Source organism: Mesoplodon bidens (assembly GCF_964165515.1).
Source record: "Mesoplodon bidens genome assembly, chromosome: 1".
Taxonomy (NCBI): domain Eukaryota; kingdom Metazoa; phylum Chordata; class Mammalia; order Artiodactyla; family Ziphiidae; genus Mesoplodon; species Mesoplodon bidens.
In genome coordinates this window covers 114353798-114373106 of record NC_138176.1, presented here as the reverse complement: position 1 = coordinate 114373106, position 19309 = coordinate 114353798, and the positions used below count along the sequence as shown (strand labels likewise).

The following is a 19309-nucleotide window of genomic DNA, read 5'->3' as shown; positions in this document are numbered from 1 at the left end:
TGTTACCGCTGTTGCTTTAGTGTTTGCACCTCCGGCGTCCGCGAGTCCCTGGGCAGCAGGTGATGTGTCCGCGGCCGCGTTGAGTACGGAGGAAAGTTGCTTGTACGTGAGGCATTTGCTGCTTACCGTTAAGCCACCTTTTAATTTTGTAGAGGCTTCTCACGGGGTTATGTTTCTTAGCCTGTGTGTTTAGAAATCCGCTGGCCTGAAAGATGACGTCCTTAGCCCAGCAGCTCCAACGACTCGCCCTTCCTCAGAGTGATCCCAGCCTCTTATCTAGAGATGAAGTTGCCTCTTTGTTGTTTGACCCCAAGGAAGCGGCCACCATCGACAGGGACACCGCCTTTGCCATTGGTGAGCTACCCTTTAACTTAGGAAAGCTCTGGGAAGCGTGTGTTTCCTGGATGTTGGTGTATTTTTTTGTTTTCTTTTCTCACCCGCCCTCTTCCTTAGCGGTTTTTAACTTGCTCAGCTGACTTACGTTGTTAAGGGGAAAGAGAATAACAAAAAGCCATGCGCTAGATGCGTGAAATGTATATAGGCAGCGGCATCTGAATGTCACAGGTGATAAACAAGGTTGGGGGGTCATCTAAGCTGTAGAGAGGAGGAACAGTCAAAAGGGGCGGGAGGCTGTGGCTGGAGGGTAGGGGAGGAGCCTTCCTAGGACTGGCCTAATTATTGTATTGAAATTGTATTGTATTGAAAAAAGAAAAAAGGCCCCCTGCCAGAAGGTACTTTCTGTTCTCCTAGTTGGTGAGATGAGATTTATTCTCTATGTTGGAAACTAGAAATCTATGTTTGGGACTGTATTACAGATTATATATGCTAAAAGAATTCATAGAGTTTTAGGCGAAAGTAACACTGTAAAAGAGGGGTGAGATGGGTTTGCTCGCAAAGACTTGTTAAATAAAGTGGCCTTTTCCTAGGATGCACTGGCCTGGAAGAGCTGCTTGGTATCGATCCTTCCTTTGAGCGTTTCGAAGCACCGTTGTTCAGCCAGCTAGCAAAAACCTTGGAGCGGAGCGTTCAGACCAAAGCAGTGAACAAACAGCTGGATGAAAACATTTCATTATTTCTTATCCACCTGTCTCCTTACTTCCTGCTGAAGCCGGCACAGAAGTGTCTGGAGTGGTTGATCCACAGGTAGCAAATGGAATTACGGAAATAATTATGGGCTAATAACATTGATCTTTTTAAATTTAAAGTTTAAAGTTGAAAAATCAGGTGTATTAAGAGTTTAGTACGATCTGTATTGGGTGAGGTAAGCGTGCCCTTCTACTGTTTACCTCATTTCTGTTGATACTGAGAAGTAGAACTACTGAAGATCTCGAGTAAATAGTCTAGCCTCATTAGTTCTGAGGGGCTCGTGTCAGTTTGCTGTTACAAATTGTTGCTGCATATTTGGGGCAAAGGGTGTTATTGAACTTCTTGCCAAAATAACAAAAAAAAAATGGTTTGGGAACAGGGTAAGAGTATTCTCTAAAATACCATAACTTAAGAAAAACAATAATAGCTAATACGTATTGAACATTTGTACACCAGGCCTTGTGGTAAGCACATTGTGTGCATTATCTCAGCGCTCACGACATTCCTGTGGGGAGATGCTTCTCTTATCCCCATTTTACAGTTGAGAAGACAGGTGTAGAAGAGTTAAGTTGGCTGAGTCACATGACTGGTAAGCAGAGATGCAAATTTTGTTTCCAAGGTCTGATCTTTACTCTACTTTGGAAATTGTCTCAGTAAGTTTATTCAGTTTATTTTCTCATTTATTTGTATTACATTGGTATTACATCATAGTTGACACATTTTAATTTTTTCTCCTGTGTATGTTTTAAAAGTAGAAAGGCTTCCACTTCATTAATTAGAGGCATGGGGGTAAGGGAAGCCAGTGAATCATTGAGAAAACAAGTGTAACCTGGGTCTTCTCATTATCGTATCATTGGATTCATCAGACAAAAAAAAAAAAAATCAAACCCGTACTATTTCCCTCTGTCTTCTAGCATTTAATTTACCCCAAATAGATCATTACTGTAAGGAGTACTTTTTGCGTTTGGTTTTGCATTTATTTGTTCATGTAACTTATTTATTTAGCAAACATTAAGTTCAATACAAGGATGAATAGGCTGCCCTTTCTTACTGTTTTGAAAGAAATGCCACAATAAGGGTGTATACAGAGTTTGGGGCACGTGGTGCTGCCTGAAGTAGTTGAGGAAAGCTTCATGGAGAAAGTGATGTCTTGGCTAGTACTAAAGCCATATTATAGAACTAATAAAAGTCAAGGGGTGTGGTGCTGTAAGAAAGGTACAGGTGAAAGGATAGGAGAGTTTAGACAGATGTAAGAGGGATCACTTGGCTGGGAGAATTAAGAAAAGCATGTTGAAAAAGAATGCATTTGAGCTAGATCTTAAAGGCTAGACAGGATGTAATGGATCTGACAGAATTAATAAATCTGTCTTATGTTATTAGGGTGGCATGACCAATACCAAGTTTTGTAAAGTTCATGGACAAATTAAATATGGTTGTAATTTGATCTTCTTTTTTTATTCAGAGAAGGTAATATGATTTTCTTTATAATTAGTCTTCTGGTTTTAGGATTATGATAGTTAGGTGAGGTGAGGAAACTAAGCTGTGGGAAGTGAACTTTGGAGCATGGAGAGAAGCTGAGTGTTGCTGCCTAGTTGACCAGTTTGGTTTTCTGTTGGTTTGACTGCAGTGATCCCAAAGTCACGTTAATGTAATAATGGATTTTAAAAAAAGTTGAGAGACGGTGAATGGATGTCAATTTTGATAGTGAATATTTTAAAATGCTACTGCATGAGAATTGGCAAACCCTGTTGAGTACTTTCATGCCTATGCTTTAAGTGCGCTCTACCTTGCTTATAGTTGTATGGTTGCTTTAAGTGGGTTTAGCTCGTTGATAACACCGTTTGGACACGTAAGGAAATACACGCTTATAAGTTTTGTGTCAGTTAGAATTGTTTGCTTTTTTTTCCCCAGGTTCCATATCCATCTTTATAATCAGGATAGCCTCATTGCCTGTGTTCTCCCATACCACGAGACAAGAATATTTGTGCGGGTTATACAGCTTCTAAAAATTAATAATTCAAAGCACAAGTGGTTCTGGTTATTGCCAATTAAGGTATGATTGTTGAATGACACGTATCTATAATCATTGCAAACCTTCATTAAAGGTATAATTTGGAAAAAATTAAGTCTTTGGTGCTCCTGAGGGTAGACCAAGTATTACCTCCATCACTTTTATTTCCTAACTTCCAGTTGAAACTGTTATGAATAATAGCTGGCCTTCATTTAGTACCTGATATCAAGATAGGCAATTTGTATTTTATTATCTTGGATTCTCACAAAATTCTATTTTTACAGATGAGGACAGGTTCAGAGAATTAAGTTACTTGCCAAAGTTCATGTAACTCTGAAGTGGCAGAGTTGGGATTTGAATCCAGATCTGATTATAAAGCTTGTCTTTCCACTATACCATGCTGTCTGGCATTTTAAATTTTGGAACTGAGAAGCTTAAAACAAGTTAGAGGTGAAGATGCATAAAATACTTACAAAAATTAAAGGGATAAGGATAACTTGAAGGACTTCAGAAGTTATTAAAGTTGCGAAGAAGATGCTAGAAAATTAATTTACAGATGAATAATAGTACGGTTGTCTTACAGGATAGCTCTGGCTGAGATCAGATAGCATGATTTTGTAGTAAAACACCTGACTTGCCATTATCACTTTGTTTGCATCTATAGTAGAGGAAAGTAGATGTATGTTGTTAGCAAGAAATTTACTGAATGTTGAGCACGGCGATTCAGGCCAGCAGGAGGGCAGATGGGGATGAAAGTAGGTAAACAGGCTGGGCCTGTGGAATGAATTAACTTGATGGGTGATGACAGGAGGTCCATGGTCAGAATTAGTAAAAAGAAAGGGAATGGGAATTTTTAATTAGAAGAAAAATTTAAGTGTTTGAATGTAAAGCACTTGAACTTAAAGAATGTTCAAGAAGAGAAGGCCAACCTAGAATAAAGCTTCTTAATCCAACTACTCAACGTTCACTCTGCTAATAACATCAAAATTATTTTTCCCCTTATAGTCTACACCCAGACGCTGCTGTTCTCTAGGCACACTTGTTTCCGGTATCCAAACCCCCCATACCTATTAAATTTCACTTCAAATTATTTTTTCATTGATTTATTCAAAATTTATTGAGCACTAATACATGCCATGCACAGTGCTAGGCAGTGGGAAGCGCAGTAGAAGTTGACTGTGTTCCTCTCTGTTTCTATTACTAGTGTTATTGTGAAGCAGTGACAGATCCATAGCACGTTGGCTCAAAAGCCAAATTTAACCAGTAGAGTTACTAAGAATCTAGAGAATCCAGATTTAGATAAATACATATCAAAACGCAACACGTGATAAGTAAACGTTTTTCACGGAGTACATCCACACTCATTGCTTGGCCTTCTCTTGAATTTCTAAAGTTTGCACAATTTTATGTGTTAATTTCATCTTTACCAACAGCGATAGGGAAAGACTATTTCGTATTTATGAACTGCAGCAGTTTGAAGCTGTTACTTTGGTAGGTACTTTAAAAATAATGATGAGTTGATGAATGTCCTAAGTAATAGCTGGTTCTTTCCATCTGTAATAGCAATCTGGAGTGCCCTTAGCTAAAGGAACTTTGGTTACCCACTGCTACAAAGATCTTGGATTCATGGATTTCATTTGTAGTCTGGTGACAAAATCTGTGAAGGTGAGTAGTAAATTGTTTCATGAACGTATAATTCCATTAGAAGGTTGCTTCCTCTTCATAAAGAAAACAATTGAAGGCCTTCTCTAGTAACGGTGGGACTTTGAAGAAGTGCCCTTTTCTTAAAGGATCTGCTGTTTTGGAGCATGAGCAGCTTGATCAGTCTTTCATCACCAAAGCTGTTTTTCTACAAAAATAAATTATTCTCTTCCTTGCCAGATTCTATTTACAGTGACTGTTTAAACAAAGACACAGTCTAAAAATGTCAGGAAGGTTGTTCATTCTTGTCATATTTAATTGAACTCTTAGACGTGTTTATGTAATGTTACATATGGGAAAATTAAAGTGTCAGCCTGAAGTAGTTGAGGAGAGCTGTAAATATTTTCATACTTTCATCTGATTGGCCTTTCACTCTTAAAACTGTGTGTGGTTTGTGGTTTTTTCCCCAGGTTTTTGCTGAGTATCCTGGGAGCTCAGCTCAGTTGAGGGTGCTCTTAACTTTCTATGCTTCTACCATCGTGTCTGCTCTGGTCACCGCCGAGGACTTATCCGACAATATAGTCGCCAAGCTGTTCCCGTATGTTCAAAAGGTTGGCCCCACTCATGTGTAAAGTAGATTATTTTGTACCTGAAGGAATTTTCTTGCTTTTGAAAATTTCACTTAGACATTAATGTTTTTACATTGACAATTTATTTCAGATGGTTAATGAGATTTAATTTATAGGTAAAAAATATGACTTCTTAAAAACTTACCAGAGTGGGATCTTAGGTCTCCTTAGGGATGAATGTTGGCTGTTTGGCCCTGCCATCTTCTCCCAGATCTGTTTTCTTAGCAGTCATGTTACCTCAGTGGAAAGAGAATGGATTAGAAAATCTCTTCAGGGCAGAGGCTCTCTTACCATTCTGTTTGCATTGACTTCTGCTTCTCAGTGTTTCTTCTCCCCAAGTGCCTCATTGCCTCCCACTGTCCCAGATTCCCGATGGAGGAACTGCTTTGCTTCCCACCAGTGTCCCAAAATTACTGTCTTTAATCAGGCACTGTTTTGTTCCTGATTGAAATCTCCCTTACACAGGTGGATGTTTTCATATAAAAGAAGACTCCTTGGCTCCTGTTAGGATGTGTAGTGGAGGTTTGAGTTGGGAGGCCTTCTGAGATCACTTCTGTTATTCAAGAGACTTGTCTCGTTTCCATGTCCCCTCAGGAAAAGGGGCCAACATCTTGATTTTTCACTTCTGAGGAGTGTTGATTCTCAGTGTGTGTTAGGTTGTATTAATCTCTAATTTATGACGTTTCCAATTTGTCAAAGTAAAGTAACATTTTAAGTAGGATAAAATAACACGGTTTGTCATTTTTTCCTTATATTTTAAAATATATTTAGGGATTGAAATCATCTTTACCAGATTACAGAGCTGCAACGTACATGATAATATGTCAGATTTCAGTGAAAGTGACCTTGGAAGATACCTTCGTCAATTCCTTGGCTTCACAGATCATCAAAACACTGACCAGAATTCCCTCTCTGATCAGGGATGGATTGGGTTGCTTGATAGTGCTCCTGCAGAGACAGAAGCCAGAGAGCCTGGGGAAAAAGTATGTATAATTGAATTGACAGTGATATTAATTACAAGTGAATGAAGTTATTTTGAATACTTTTTTCATAAGATAAATTTTACACTATTTTTAAAAATTACCATTCATTGTCTAACTTGTGAAGTCAACATCTTATGTCTTGCTTCTTCAAAGGCCGTTTCCACACTTATGTACTGTTCCTGATCTTGTTACACTACTTCACGGGATTTCTGAAACATACGACATCAGTCCTCTTCTGCGTTACATGCTTCCCCATCTGGTTGTCTCCATTGTTAATCATGTTACAGGTATGTGGTTTTACATGTTGTGTCCAGAAACTTCCTTTCTCAGATGCGATTCTCTTAAAATAGGAACCACATCCTTGGTAATATCTTTAAGATATTTAGAGTTTCTGCTAATTGTTTTTGTGTAATGTATCTATTTTTCTGAATAGAGAAACATTTGAGGTGGGGAGCAGGTTTAAAGGAAATCCTTGTTAAATGAGTTATATGCTCAGTGTTTTGTTTTTTTTTTTAATATGTGTTCTCACACAGTCTCTACATGAAAAAGACTGGAATTATTTTAAAACAAAACACATTACTCAGTAAAACTTTCCCTTCTCATTTAGGTATTTAATGAACTTTAGTGATTCATTTACAGTAAATATCCAGTTGCCAAAACAGTTTTTCTCCCTTGAGTCATTGAAAATATAAGATCAAGAAAATCTCATGCATGAAAATCCAAATTTAAAAAAAGCCCAAAAGTTATTAGAAGGTGATTATTTGCATTATACGTTTTTCACTCTTCAATAAACGTAGAAAGACAAGGAAGAAATACTTGGTAGTGTTGCTACTGGACTAAGAAAGACATACTAAGAAAGTCATTTCTAAAGTTGTATCCATTTATTGGAAAATAGGATTTGCTTAACTCCATCTCAGTTTAAACGTGAGTTTCAGAAACATGACTAGCACGAATGAAAGTGTACTTTTCCTGTTCTGATGGTGATGAGTAATGAAGCCAGGGCTCACGTTCATTCATAAATGTGGGATGGAAGATGACCGCTCTTGGTTCGGTAAGGAGGCTTTGAGATGAAGCTTAGCCTGTATTCAGGATGGTTTATTGAGATGTAGATTCAGGTCCCAACTTCACCGCTTGTAGTGTGGCCTGGGGAAAGACTATATTCTTTGGACTTCTGTTTCGTTCATGAGAGAGGCATGAAGGTACTTGTTTTTAAAAAAATGCAGAGAATTTCAGGTAAAGGATAAATGAGGGTAATGTATACAAAAGTGGTTTGAAAAGATATAAATGACTAAACAGGTGAAGTACACTTTTGAAAATAGGTAAAAAGCTGGATGTCATTATATATATGTTTTAAAGTTATTCCTGTAGAAAGATTTTCTGCTATAAAAAAACTTAATAGCATACCCATGCGGGAAAAGTTTTCCCCAATCAATTTTAATTTGTTATATATGCTAAGGAGAAGAAACTGAAGAGATGGATGGTCAAATCTATAGGAGACTCTTAGAAGCCATACTTACAAATATATACCTGAAGAACAACTTAGACCATTTGTTGGCTAGGTAAGCTGTTACTTTTGACATGCTTTTGATTTGTATTTTTGTGGCTTAATATTCTTTTCAGGGTTGGCTAACAGTTTTCCAGTATCCCTTTATAATGTATTTCTTGCTTTGTCCATGCCATTTCATCTAATTATAAGTACTTAATCCAATAATTGTGGCAACAGAAAATGTAATTTCTCTTGTTTGTCTTTAGTGCTTATATGTGGTCATGGAAAGTTAATAGTGAAACTAAATTTGGGTTATACTACATGTAATTTGTGGTTGTTTAAAATTTCCTAATACTAAGTGGACCAAAATGCCTGAAACAATACATCACAGTTGGTAATCAGTAAATATCAATTAGAAACTTAATATTGAGGGTTGGCATGAAGTAAAGATAGTTCGGCCTCCCGTTTTCTTTTCTTATTTGAAGGGCAACTCGATGCATTGAAAAGAATGTAGTCTTGGTGGTCAGATGTAGGTTTAAATCTTATCACCTCTGGCTAGTAGAATAGTAAGTTCTGACAGTCAGGCTGCGTGGACCTCGGTTTGCCGTTGTGTATCGTTGGGCAGGTACCTATCTGGTGGGCGTGTCATTTGTGCCTCTTGCTCCCATAGTTGGCTTGTGAATTCAATGAGGTTAAATATGCAAAGTACTGTTGAGAGCTTGGCTCTGGAGTCAGACAGGGGTGGAAAACCTGCTCTACTTTTTATGGCTCAATAGGGCTAACTGAGCATTGCCTCTTGTTGCTGTTCTTGTTTGACCTCAGGCAAATGATAAGACTTCTTAGTCTGAGTTTTTGTATCTGTAAAATGAGTCTAATTTCTATCTTGTAGAGGTCTGACAGAGAATATTTCTAAAGCACCTAGAACGTAGTAGGTATTCAATAAATAGTAACTCATGTCTGTGGTATTTGTTTTGTTCTGCAGCCTTCTTTTTGAGGAGTATATTTCATATAGCTCACAGGAAGAAATCGATTCTAATAAAGTATCTTTGCTTAATGAGCAGTTTCTTCCACTTATCAGACTTGTAGAAAGCAGGTGAGTTGTGTGTGTGTTTGTGCCCTTCTTAATGTGTACCTCTTGTTTTATAAAGAGATGATTCACAAGTCACAACTTAATATAGTGAATGAATTGTAAGGATACTGTTCTTCTTTTCTACTTTTCAGGAAGGGACAATTATAGGATTTAAATATATTTGAAATATAAGGGAAAATAGGGGTTGTGTGGGGACTATGGAGAGTATAATTTTTTTATATAGACTTTTTGTTGTTGAAAGAGTCATAGTAACAAACTTGATCAATATCATTTGGTTTTACGTATTCCATTTGTCAAAAATTTAAGTCTCAATCTCAGTAATTTAAAAAATTATATTTTTTCTTTTATACATATATAGTGTGTGGGGTTAATAACTTTGTTAAGAATAATGAACTAACTCTTTAATTTCATCCCAGATATCCCAAAACATTAGATGCCGTATTAGAGGAACGCCTAAAGGAAATTACAGACCTAAAAAAACAGGAGCTTTTTCACCAATTTATCTCTCTTTCTACAAGTGGTGGAAAGTATCAGGTAACTTTTTTTTCAGGGGAATTATGACACTTACGGGTATTTGTGTGGTTAGTTGAAGAGCTCCAGAAGGAAATTTGCTACTTTACTTCTGTTTGGGAAGTTTCATAGAGAGAGAAGATTTTATACAGTTTGCCTAGTTAGCTGAAGTAAGACTCTGAGGCAGGAATTAAGGAATTAAGGAATTAAGTACAGTAATTTTTAGATAACTGTGAACCTGATACTTATTTCTGGAAAAGCGTTGTTCGGAAATTTTTTATATGATGCTCGTTAACAATCACCAAAACATGGCCTAACTTAGGTTTCTAGTGTTTCTTATCTTTCTGCCGTACCCTTATCTTTCAAGTGCAGTACGCACCAGCCACGTGTGGCTATTTAAGTCATTGATTAGGAAAAGGGAAGTGGATTTTGTTTCATGATTATGTTAGAACTTCAGAAATTTTCTGGTGATTCGCCCTAAGTCTTTATAGACATTTAAGTAGTTCTTATAATTAGCCTTGAAAATAAATGTTAGGAAGAGAAATATGGTTGTTTGGGTTTTTCTCTTCCATAATTAGACTTTCGTCTTTAATGGTATTTCATTTCCAAAACCATATGTTGATAGACTTCCTTTGTAGTCTAATTATCAATACATAAATAAAGTTGTCACTAATTTGAGTGTCACTGTTACATCATTTAGATGAATTGCATTCTCTTCAGTGATCAATTTTTTTGATTTATATTTTCATTTAGGCGCTAATACAGTGATTTATCTTAGGTGCTTTTCACCTTGGAATCAGATATACATAAAGAATACAAAATTACTTCATAGAATTACTTCACTAATTTAAACCTACATGTAGACACAAGTATACATGAAATCACAACATTCACAAAACAAATTTTTATCTGCTGTTACTCATACTATGTTCTGGAGACAAAGATTTTGCTTTACTTTTTACTTTCAGTTTGGTGTACTTTTTGGTTTCTGAAATTAGATGGTTGTTATTGAATAAGTTGGGCAGCTCGGGGTGGTTTTCTCTGGTTCTTCTTGATCATGTGCTGCTCAGATTGGCGAGATCATGTGGTAATTGTGCTGAATCCTGTAGTTTTTAGCAGATTCTGATACCTCCTTGATGCTCAGTCTGAATCATCCACTTGCTCCTGTGAGACTTCTGGCCATTAATCATCTGAAAAATGTCATGACAACATCAAAGGTTTGTGTCAGATAGCCTTCATTTGTGATGTTTTTACCCTTATGATGAGCAGTGTAATTCTAGAATAAGAAATTGAATTTAACACCTAGAATCAATACTGTTTAATTATAGAGATAAGCCTAATAAAGAATATGGGCATTCATTGGAAAAAGATTTAGGACCATACATGCCAGAAGCCACCATTTTAACCTGTATATGTTTCCACGTTGCAGATGATTAGGTTAGCTTTAGTTGAGATTTTTTCAACCTGGGATTTATAGATTAATTTACAGAGGGTCATAAATTATCTGAGAATTTTTTAGTTTTGAAATTTGAATTTGATAGTCTTAAGTTTAACATGAGTGTATTTGGGGACATCAGAATGATAGCTTTTGGAGCCCTGTTCATGATTTCGGTACCTGCCAGTTGCATTTGGCTTTAAAATTTTGGTGGCTCCTAATAGTAAGTACAGAAGCTGACTTAATTTGTAAATAAAGCCTTTATAACAAAGTGATATTTTACAAAGACATTGCAGTGATTCAAATAGAGCAGTATTTTCCAAACTTTAGTCATTCAAGCAAATTTTTTGCTGTATTAGCTGACCACTGATGTTATTATTTTTTTTAATTTTTCTTTAGTTTCTTTTAAATGGGCTCATTTTTTTCACATAGCTTTCTTTTTTTTAAATTGAGTTATGGTTGATTTTCAATATTATATTTCAAGTGTACAACATAGTAATTCAATATTTTTATAGATTATACTTCATACAAAGTAAATACAAAATATTGACTATATTCCCTGTGCTATGCATTACATCCTTGTAACTTAATTTATACCTAGTAGTTTATACTTCTTTATCCTCTTCATCTATTTCACATAGCTTTTAAATCATGCGTTTGAAGTGCTAATTGTACATTTTACTGTAGGTAATACAGTTTGAAATAAGAATGTTCATCTGTTAACATCTAAAATCATCTCATGTACTACCGTTTGCATATTTGGAAAATTTCTAGACTAGAGAAAAATGCTACCAGAGTTTAGTTTCTCCATAGCACATAGTAGTATAAACACACTGAACTCTAAACTTGTGTCATAGCCATTAAAACCAGATTCATGTTACAAGTAGAATTTAATTTCAGCTAATCATAATTACCATGTTAAGTTTATTTAATTTTGAATTTTACTGTTTTTTTCTTTAGTTTCTTTGCTTTTCAATTGGTAATTTAAAAAATATTTTAAAAATATTTTCTCTTATATTTTTGAAGAGTTATACTTAATTTTTAAAATGGTAGATGTATTCAAATTTGAAAAATATTGCTTGGCTTAATTCATTTCTGATCTGGTACAAATTGTGTTTCTTTCATAAATTGCTGGTAGGTTTGTCTCGTTGATTTGTTGGATAATTAAACTCAGTGAATACTGTTCTTTGTTGTAATAGGAAGATTTCAGTGCCTAGAATAAAAAGCGAGATTCCTGGAATCTCCTAATATTCTTGAAACCATTCTTATCCTTCCTGGTTTTACTCTTAATCCTGTCCTACCCTGTCCTCCTCTGGATTTGTTAGTTTTTTCAGTGAAGGGCAGTGTATACATTCAACGTACAGGCTTTAGTATTGTAATTGCAGTTAATGTCTGTCTTTGCATGCTTTGATTTCCTTTTCCCTTCTCTGTTAATGTATGGACATAGGTTCTGTTCTGTTCTCGAATTCCAGATTGAGCTATTTGGCTACTTGTTAGCTTTTGAGAAAATTTTGGCATTTGGCATTAAACTTGGACTTCAGTTTTGTGAATTTTAGGGATTTTACTTTTTGTCTCCCAACCTTCTGACCTACATTATTTTCTGTGGGATTATTTACTTGTTTTTTTTCTTTTCACCACCTACAGGTAGAGATATATTCAGTTTGGTTAGCAGTCTTATTTTTCTGTTATTGTGAATGATTTTATGCTTTATTTTCTTTTGTTACTTAAAAGAAAAATATGAACTTTTGGGGGCAGACTTCACTGTCATCAGCACGTGTCATCATCCTTGTAAAAACCTTGAAAATTAAAAGCTAACTTTTAACACTGCTTACTATGTCTAAAGCACTGTTTTAAGTATTGATATGTATTTTTTGATCCTGTAACAACCCTTTGAGGTAGGTACTATTATTAGCCCTATTTTATAGATGAGAATAATGAGACCTAGGAAGGTTAAGTAACTTGCTCAAGGTCGCACAGCTAGTAAGTGGTAGAACTGGGATTTAAACTTAGACATTCTGGTTCTTTAGTTTGTGCTCTCCCAAAATCTAGGTTCTCATTTTAACAAGATGAGCTCATTAATGCAAAAATTGTATTTTAATTGCACATCTTATTATATTTTCAATGCAAACTGGAAAGATTTTGTACCAAACAATTATTCATCTAAAAAGGACTTCTAGAGCTTGCCTAGTTCAACGCAAGTGTGCTTAGTTTTGAATTCGCATCCAGGGCAGCAGAACCTGTGTTCCTTAACTGGAATTCTGGAGTGCTTTTCACAAAACCATACTTCCTTTCTAATGTAAAGTCTTCAGAGGTTTTAGCAACAACTAAATTAAACAACTAAATTAAACAACTAAAAAAATTAATATTTTTTTCTATTGCTCAGGAGAGTATCGATGAGTCTTTCATTAAAGAAGCTATTTTAACCCGATTAGGTGATGATAGCATAGATGTTGTCTTGTCAGCTATAAGTGCATTTGAGGTGAGTGAATTTGTTGTTCATTGACGTGCATGTTTTGTTTGTAAATATTTACTTACTCTTCTCACATGAATCTCTGCTCTAGGCAGCAGCATATTTGGAAATTATTCTTTCACTGGAAATTTGTTCTGTTGAGAGCACAGACTTAAGCCTGGTTGGGGAAAGCACATGGGAGTAACTAGATTATACAACTTTATATATTTGGAAGTTCTTTTAAAACGGAAAAGTGCTTTGTGAATTTTTATCAGTAGTAAATACGTAGGGATCCTGGGAAATTGGATCCTGAATGGCACTTTTGCGAAATTGCTCTCATAGAACTTTTAAATTATGCTGGAATGGTCGGGAGATAAATTCTTTATAATTCATAATTTTTTAAAGTTTGTTTAACAAGCACCATATTTGAAGCAAGCAAAAATTTACTTATGGGTATTTTTTTCTCTCTAGATTTTCAAACAACAGTTTAGTTCAGAAGTGACAGTTTCAAATCTCCTGAATCTCTTTCAAAGAGCAGAACTTTCAAAAAATAGGGCATGGTATGTATTTGTATCTCCTTATACAAATAAATTAATGAAATTCTTTTCTTTTTAATATATTTATTTATTTATTTATTTATTTATTTATATTTGCCTGCGTTGGGTCTTCGTTGATGGGTGCAGGCTTTCTCTAGTTGCGGCGAGCGGGCTTCTCATTGCAGTGGCTTGTTTTGTTGCGGAGCATGGGCTCTGGGCGCACGGACTCACTCGTTGTGGCTCGCGGGCTCTAGAGCGCAGGCTTAGTAGCTGTGGCGCACAGGCTTAGTTGCTTCATGGCATGTGGGATCTTCCCGGAACAGGGATTGAACCTGTGTCCCCTGCATTGGCAGGTGGATTCTTAACCACTGCGCCACCAGGGAAGTGCCTGAAATTCTTACATCAAGTTCACTTTTATTTGGGTTTGTATGGATTTGTTGTAATATTCTCTATGTTTGAAATTTTTCTTAATAAAATGGAAAAAGAAGTGTATAATGTATGATATAATACTGAGATCTGGGAAGTAGGATGGGAAGGAGCTTTAATTTTTTACTTCATATAATGTATTTCTATTTTACAAGGATAATACATTACACTTTATAATTAAAACAATTACAAATATATTAAGTAAAAAATAAGCTCAAAGGCACATGATACCTTCTGTAATGTTTTGATGAGCTTTTGTTATTTCATTTTTGGCACCTAAGCTTTTTGCATGGAAAAGTGACTAAGCTCCTTAGAGGATGAGAGCATGTCTTACAGGTTTTTGTGTCCTATTTAGTTCTTAGGATATAGTATATGTTAAGATAATATTTTTTGAACTAATGAGTGAATCTCTGATTTCTAGTGGAGTTGAGATGTATAGTGTGATATGTTTTATGTTACGGGCCCAGCTGCTCCGTGGCATGTGGGATCTTCCTGGACCGGGGTACGAACCCGTGTCCCCTGCATTGGCAGGCGGACTCTCAACCACTGCACCACCAGGGAAGCCCTTAGCATGGATTTTAAGTGATATCTTGATGTTTCTCAATAATGTGTTTGGTAAAGAGACCAGGATGGTGTCAGTTGAGCTGGAAAAATGTAACGATGAGTTTTTGCTGAACTGAAGTCTCTAATGTGTCTCAACCAAATGTGTTTATGTATCTTTTAGGTACAATGTGCTTGAGATAGCAGCAGACATACTAATTAAAGCAGAGATACTGAGTGAAAATGATCAGTTGTCGAATCAGGTGGTGGTGCACCTGCTGCCATTTATGGTCATCAACAATGATGATATGGAATCTGCTGAGATGAAAATGGCTATATATTTATCAAAATCAGGAATTTGCTCTCTGCATCCTTTATTAAGAGGCTGGAAAGAAGGTAAGAAATTCAGTTGTTTTTTAGAAAAAGTGAGCAGGTGACACTTTAAAAAAAAAAGATAACCATGATTAAAAATTGGCAGTGATTCTTATTTGAAATTGTTCATTGTATTACATTCCAGCAAGATATTTTAAAATTTTTGCTAATATGGCAAGTATACAGTGAAAAGGACAGTGACCCACTGAAGAATTTGTAATTTTATGAAAAGAAAAATAAAAAGCAAACCTTCGTAGGAAAATTGTAAAACTTTTGCCTACATTCTTTACTTGACATGATGTTTAGGTGAGTGTTAGTAACATAAGGGCCCTCTGGTGTTCAATTCTTTTTTTTTTTTTTTTTAAACAGCTCTTGAAAATGTGATTAAAAGCACAAAGTCAGGAGAACTAATTGGTGTAGCAAGTCAGAAGATGATTGAGTTGCTGGCTAACAATATAAATTCAGGGGATCCCTCTTCAATGTTAAAGATGGTAGGTATGTTGTCAAAGTCAACCCCCTGGGTTTCCTTCTCATAATCTTATTGGATTCTCAGTGTTTGCTTTACTAGATTCTTCTTCTTTTTTTAAAATAACTTTTCCATTCTTGAGTACTTTGTTTTGTTTTAAAAACACAGTGTTTAGGGCCTCCCTGGTGGCGCAGTAGTTGGGAGTCCGCCTGCCGATGCAGGGGATACGGGTTCGTGCCCCGGTCTGGGAGGATCCCATATGCCGCGGAGCGGCTGGGCCCGTGAGCCATGGCCGCTGGGCCTGCGCATCCGGAGCCTGTGCTCCGCGACGGGAGAGGCCACAACAGTGAGAGGCCCGCATACCGCAAAAAGAAAAAAAAAAAAAAAAAAAACACAGTGTTTAGTATATATTTTGCAGATTGTTTGAAATCCTTAACATTTTATGTAATTTATTTCATCCTGGTTGTATATTGGACCAGTAGGAATATAATGTCTACTTTTTAACCTTTTTTCCTCTCATTTAAAATATTAAAGTCATATTTTTTGTTAAAATAGCAAAATATAATCTAAAAGAGGAGAAATTTTCTTTTGCCTTAGTAAATCTTTTAAGGGCATAAAAACATCCAGTTGGCAAGTGCAGTTGTGTTCATTATAATTTCTGAAATTACTTATTTTTCTGGTTACCCAGAAATCAATGCTTACTACTTTTTTAAGGTTTTGTATTTATCACCTCACTCTAAATATGAAATACATGATACCTAGACTGGCAGAGGTAGAAAAAATTGTTCTTATGCAAACCAAGAGCTACCATTCACGGAGTCTGTCTGTTTCTCAAGGTGGAGGATTTAATAAGTGTTGGAGAAAAGGAGTCCTTTAGCCTGAAGCAGAAAGTGACTTTTCACGTGATCATGGCTGTACTTGTCTCCTGCTGTTCGTCTTTAAAAGAAACTCATTTTCCATTTGCGACAAGAGTCTTCAGTTTGTTGCAGAAAAAAATAAAGAAGCTCGAAAGTGTCATAACTACAGTGGTAAGGAGTGCAAACTCTGGAAAGTTGAATGTTAGAAGAAAAGTGACTGCCTGGCTTGTTAATCACAGCAGAACCAAAAATCGGGGGCTGAGATGCTGAGTCTTTGGATTCTAGGGGTGAAATGTGAGGCAGCCTTGGGTAGCAGTAGATAGTGGGTTAGGTGCTATCTTCCTTTTGCAAGAAATTTAATTGAATCATGGAATTTCACATTTGTGGTGTTTGTGTCTGATAGTTGACTCTCCCCTGTATCATCTTTATTGGGTAATTATCTAAGCTATACTTAACTATGTCTCGTGGTGAGGAATTCACTAGATATATTAGTGCTTGAATAAAGTATTGTTTCATTCTGTTGTTTACTAGAATAGATCTTTTGTATTATTTTAATTTGGATTTTGCCAGCGTACTATTATCTTTGACAGTCTTACTAAGGAACATGTTTCAGTTGATATTTTTACCAAACACCACACCTTGGGGTTATAGATTATTTCTTTTAATATCTGCCATAGAATAGTGTCTTGTATTTAATAGTGTCTTGTTTTTATTTGTTCTCCAGACTTCAGAGGGTTCCTTGTTGTAGGAGATGCTCAACAAATCCCATCTTTTTGACGTTCACTTATACTCTCAGGATTTTATAAGTTCTGGTCATAGCCATTATAGCTAAATTTATGTAAACTTTAAGAGACTGAATCTTCATATTTTAAAAAGTAACCCAGGGAATTCCCTGGCAGTCCAGTGGTTAGGACTCAGCACTCTTTTACTGCCAGGGCCCAGGTTTGATCTCTGGTCGGGGAACTAAGATCCTGCAAGCCACATAGCGTGGCAAATAAATACATACGTACACACCCACATACCCAGATGAGCCCTTCCTAACTTCTTTATTTTTTTGAAAGTGTGGTGACCTGGACTGTATTTGTTCTCAGTGGTAAAGTGTGGCCAAATCGAGTGTTTTATACACACGTAGATAACAGGTGGTTTTATATTTGATGCCCTTTCTGAGAGGCCCGAGCATCTTTTCGGCGGTAGCAGCACTTTGAGCCAATGAAATCCCTCACTAGAGACATTATCTTGAAAGTCTGGCTTTGGGTTATTTTACTACCAAGTTATTATTCTGCGCCCACCTTTATGGAGTCTCGTTCGTTGTTTTCCTGCACCATTTCTCATGCTTGCTTTTGGCGCTTGTAGTGTAATATCTAAACACCTTAACGTTTTGCTTCTTGTTTAGAATCATCTGCAAGTTTGGGGATTTGACCATGTACCTTCTTCAGTTAAGTAGTAAAAGTATGAAATGAGAAAAGTCCCTTTAAGGATCTCTTGGAAATCCAGTACCTTATTTTTCTGTTTAGAAACGTGCCTACCCTTTATTTGACAAGGATAAATTATATGAATAACATTTGTTTTTAGGGACGGTGTTTTAAGAAAACATAGATAAAATGAAGCCATGATGAACTTATTTGTGTCTTGTGAATAGTGATGGTTAGATCTCTTTAAAAATCTGATTAAAACTATTATTCCTCTCCCCACCCAAATATACATGTAGACAAAATTTTGCAAATTACCCAGTCATATAGCCATTGCAGTCCATCTGTATAACCCATGTTCAGAACCCCTTTAAACTTGTGCTATTTTTGCTTCCTTTAACATTTTAGGAGATCCCCTCAGAATGGAATTTTGAGCTGATGATGGACAGAGGGATACCATTGGAGCTGTGGGCACATTATGTAGAACAGCTCAAGACTGCCCGGAGGATTGCTGTGGAGGACTCAGTTTTACTCGTGTTTTCACTGAAAAATTTTATTCATGCACTAAAGGCTCCTAAATCTTTTCCTAAAGGTAGGACAAGCTGTGAATCTTTTGAATGTGATACTGTGGAAAACTGAGTTATTGATTCCGCATCTTGTTCTTTGTCTTGAATGAGAAGTTCCCAGCGGTGTATTCGCATAAATTTATGCACTGTTTCTCCTTCTCTTCACATCCCCGTAGACGATACCTGGTGGAATCCTGAACAGCTGAAAGAAGACAGCAGAGACTACTTGTGTTTGCTCATTGGGCTCTTCGAGATGGTTCTCAGTGGTGCTGACACGGTCCATTTTCGGGTTCTGATGAAACTTTTTATGAAGGTACTAGCTCACCTTTTTCAGGCAGACTCTCCCCTTGAAGAAGATGTTGTAGATCTTTGAGTTATGACAGTTTTTAATGAACATGAAAGTAGACTTTTAGACAGTGACGAGCATGTGGTGATGGATGCAGACCCTGTAAAGCAGTGCTGATTCGTGACACCCGTCGGTAGGTTGAACGGAGACTGACATTGCTGCCGGCCTCCTCATGTGTTAGGCCTGCTCAGGTGTTTAATAATCACAATGGCCAGATATGTTCGGTTGACTACTGTCATTACCAACGAGAAACTACAGTTCAGAGAGGTGATTTAGGATATGCAGTCGCTCAGTGAAGAGATTTCATCACGGCACCGTGACCCCCGTGCTGCCACGCCCAGTGGTCAGTTCTTCACTCTTGTCTTACTTGCCCTCTTGACAGCATTTGACACAGTTGACACTGCTCACTCCACCCTCACGGTACTTTCGTAGAGGCTTCCCGACATCACTTTTGTCTTGGTTTTCTGCTTG

At 36.6% G+C, this 19309-nt stretch overlaps 1 protein-coding gene across 1 annotated transcript in view; it reads left to right on the top strand.

The window, feature by feature from the left end:
* Positions 1-19309, top strand: part of HEATR1 (HEAT repeat containing 1) — a 50694-nt gene that overhangs the window by 214 nt on the left and 31171 nt on the right. The window contains exons 2-19 of the mRNA XM_081241251.1: positions 181-354; positions 927-1143; positions 2998-3139; positions 4661-4762; positions 5209-5349; positions 6139-6350; positions 6504-6637; positions 7807-7909; positions 8819-8929; positions 9343-9460; positions 10546-10653; positions 13255-13350; positions 13792-13880; positions 15007-15218; positions 15564-15685; positions 16497-16688; positions 18335-18518; positions 18669-18805. Coding sequence (XP_081097377.1) covers positions 213-354; positions 927-1143; positions 2998-3139; positions 4661-4762; positions 5209-5349; positions 6139-6350; positions 6504-6637; positions 7807-7909; positions 8819-8929; positions 9343-9460; positions 10546-10653; positions 13255-13350; positions 13792-13880; positions 15007-15218; positions 15564-15685; positions 16497-16688; positions 18335-18518; positions 18669-18805 — 2562 coding nt within the window. The 5' untranslated portion in view covers positions 181-212. The remainder of the gene's footprint in view (positions 1-180; positions 355-926; positions 1144-2997; positions 3140-4660; positions 4763-5208; positions 5350-6138; positions 6351-6503; positions 6638-7806; positions 7910-8818; positions 8930-9342; positions 9461-10545; positions 10654-13254; positions 13351-13791; positions 13881-15006; positions 15219-15563; positions 15686-16496; positions 16689-18334; positions 18519-18668; positions 18806-19309) is intronic.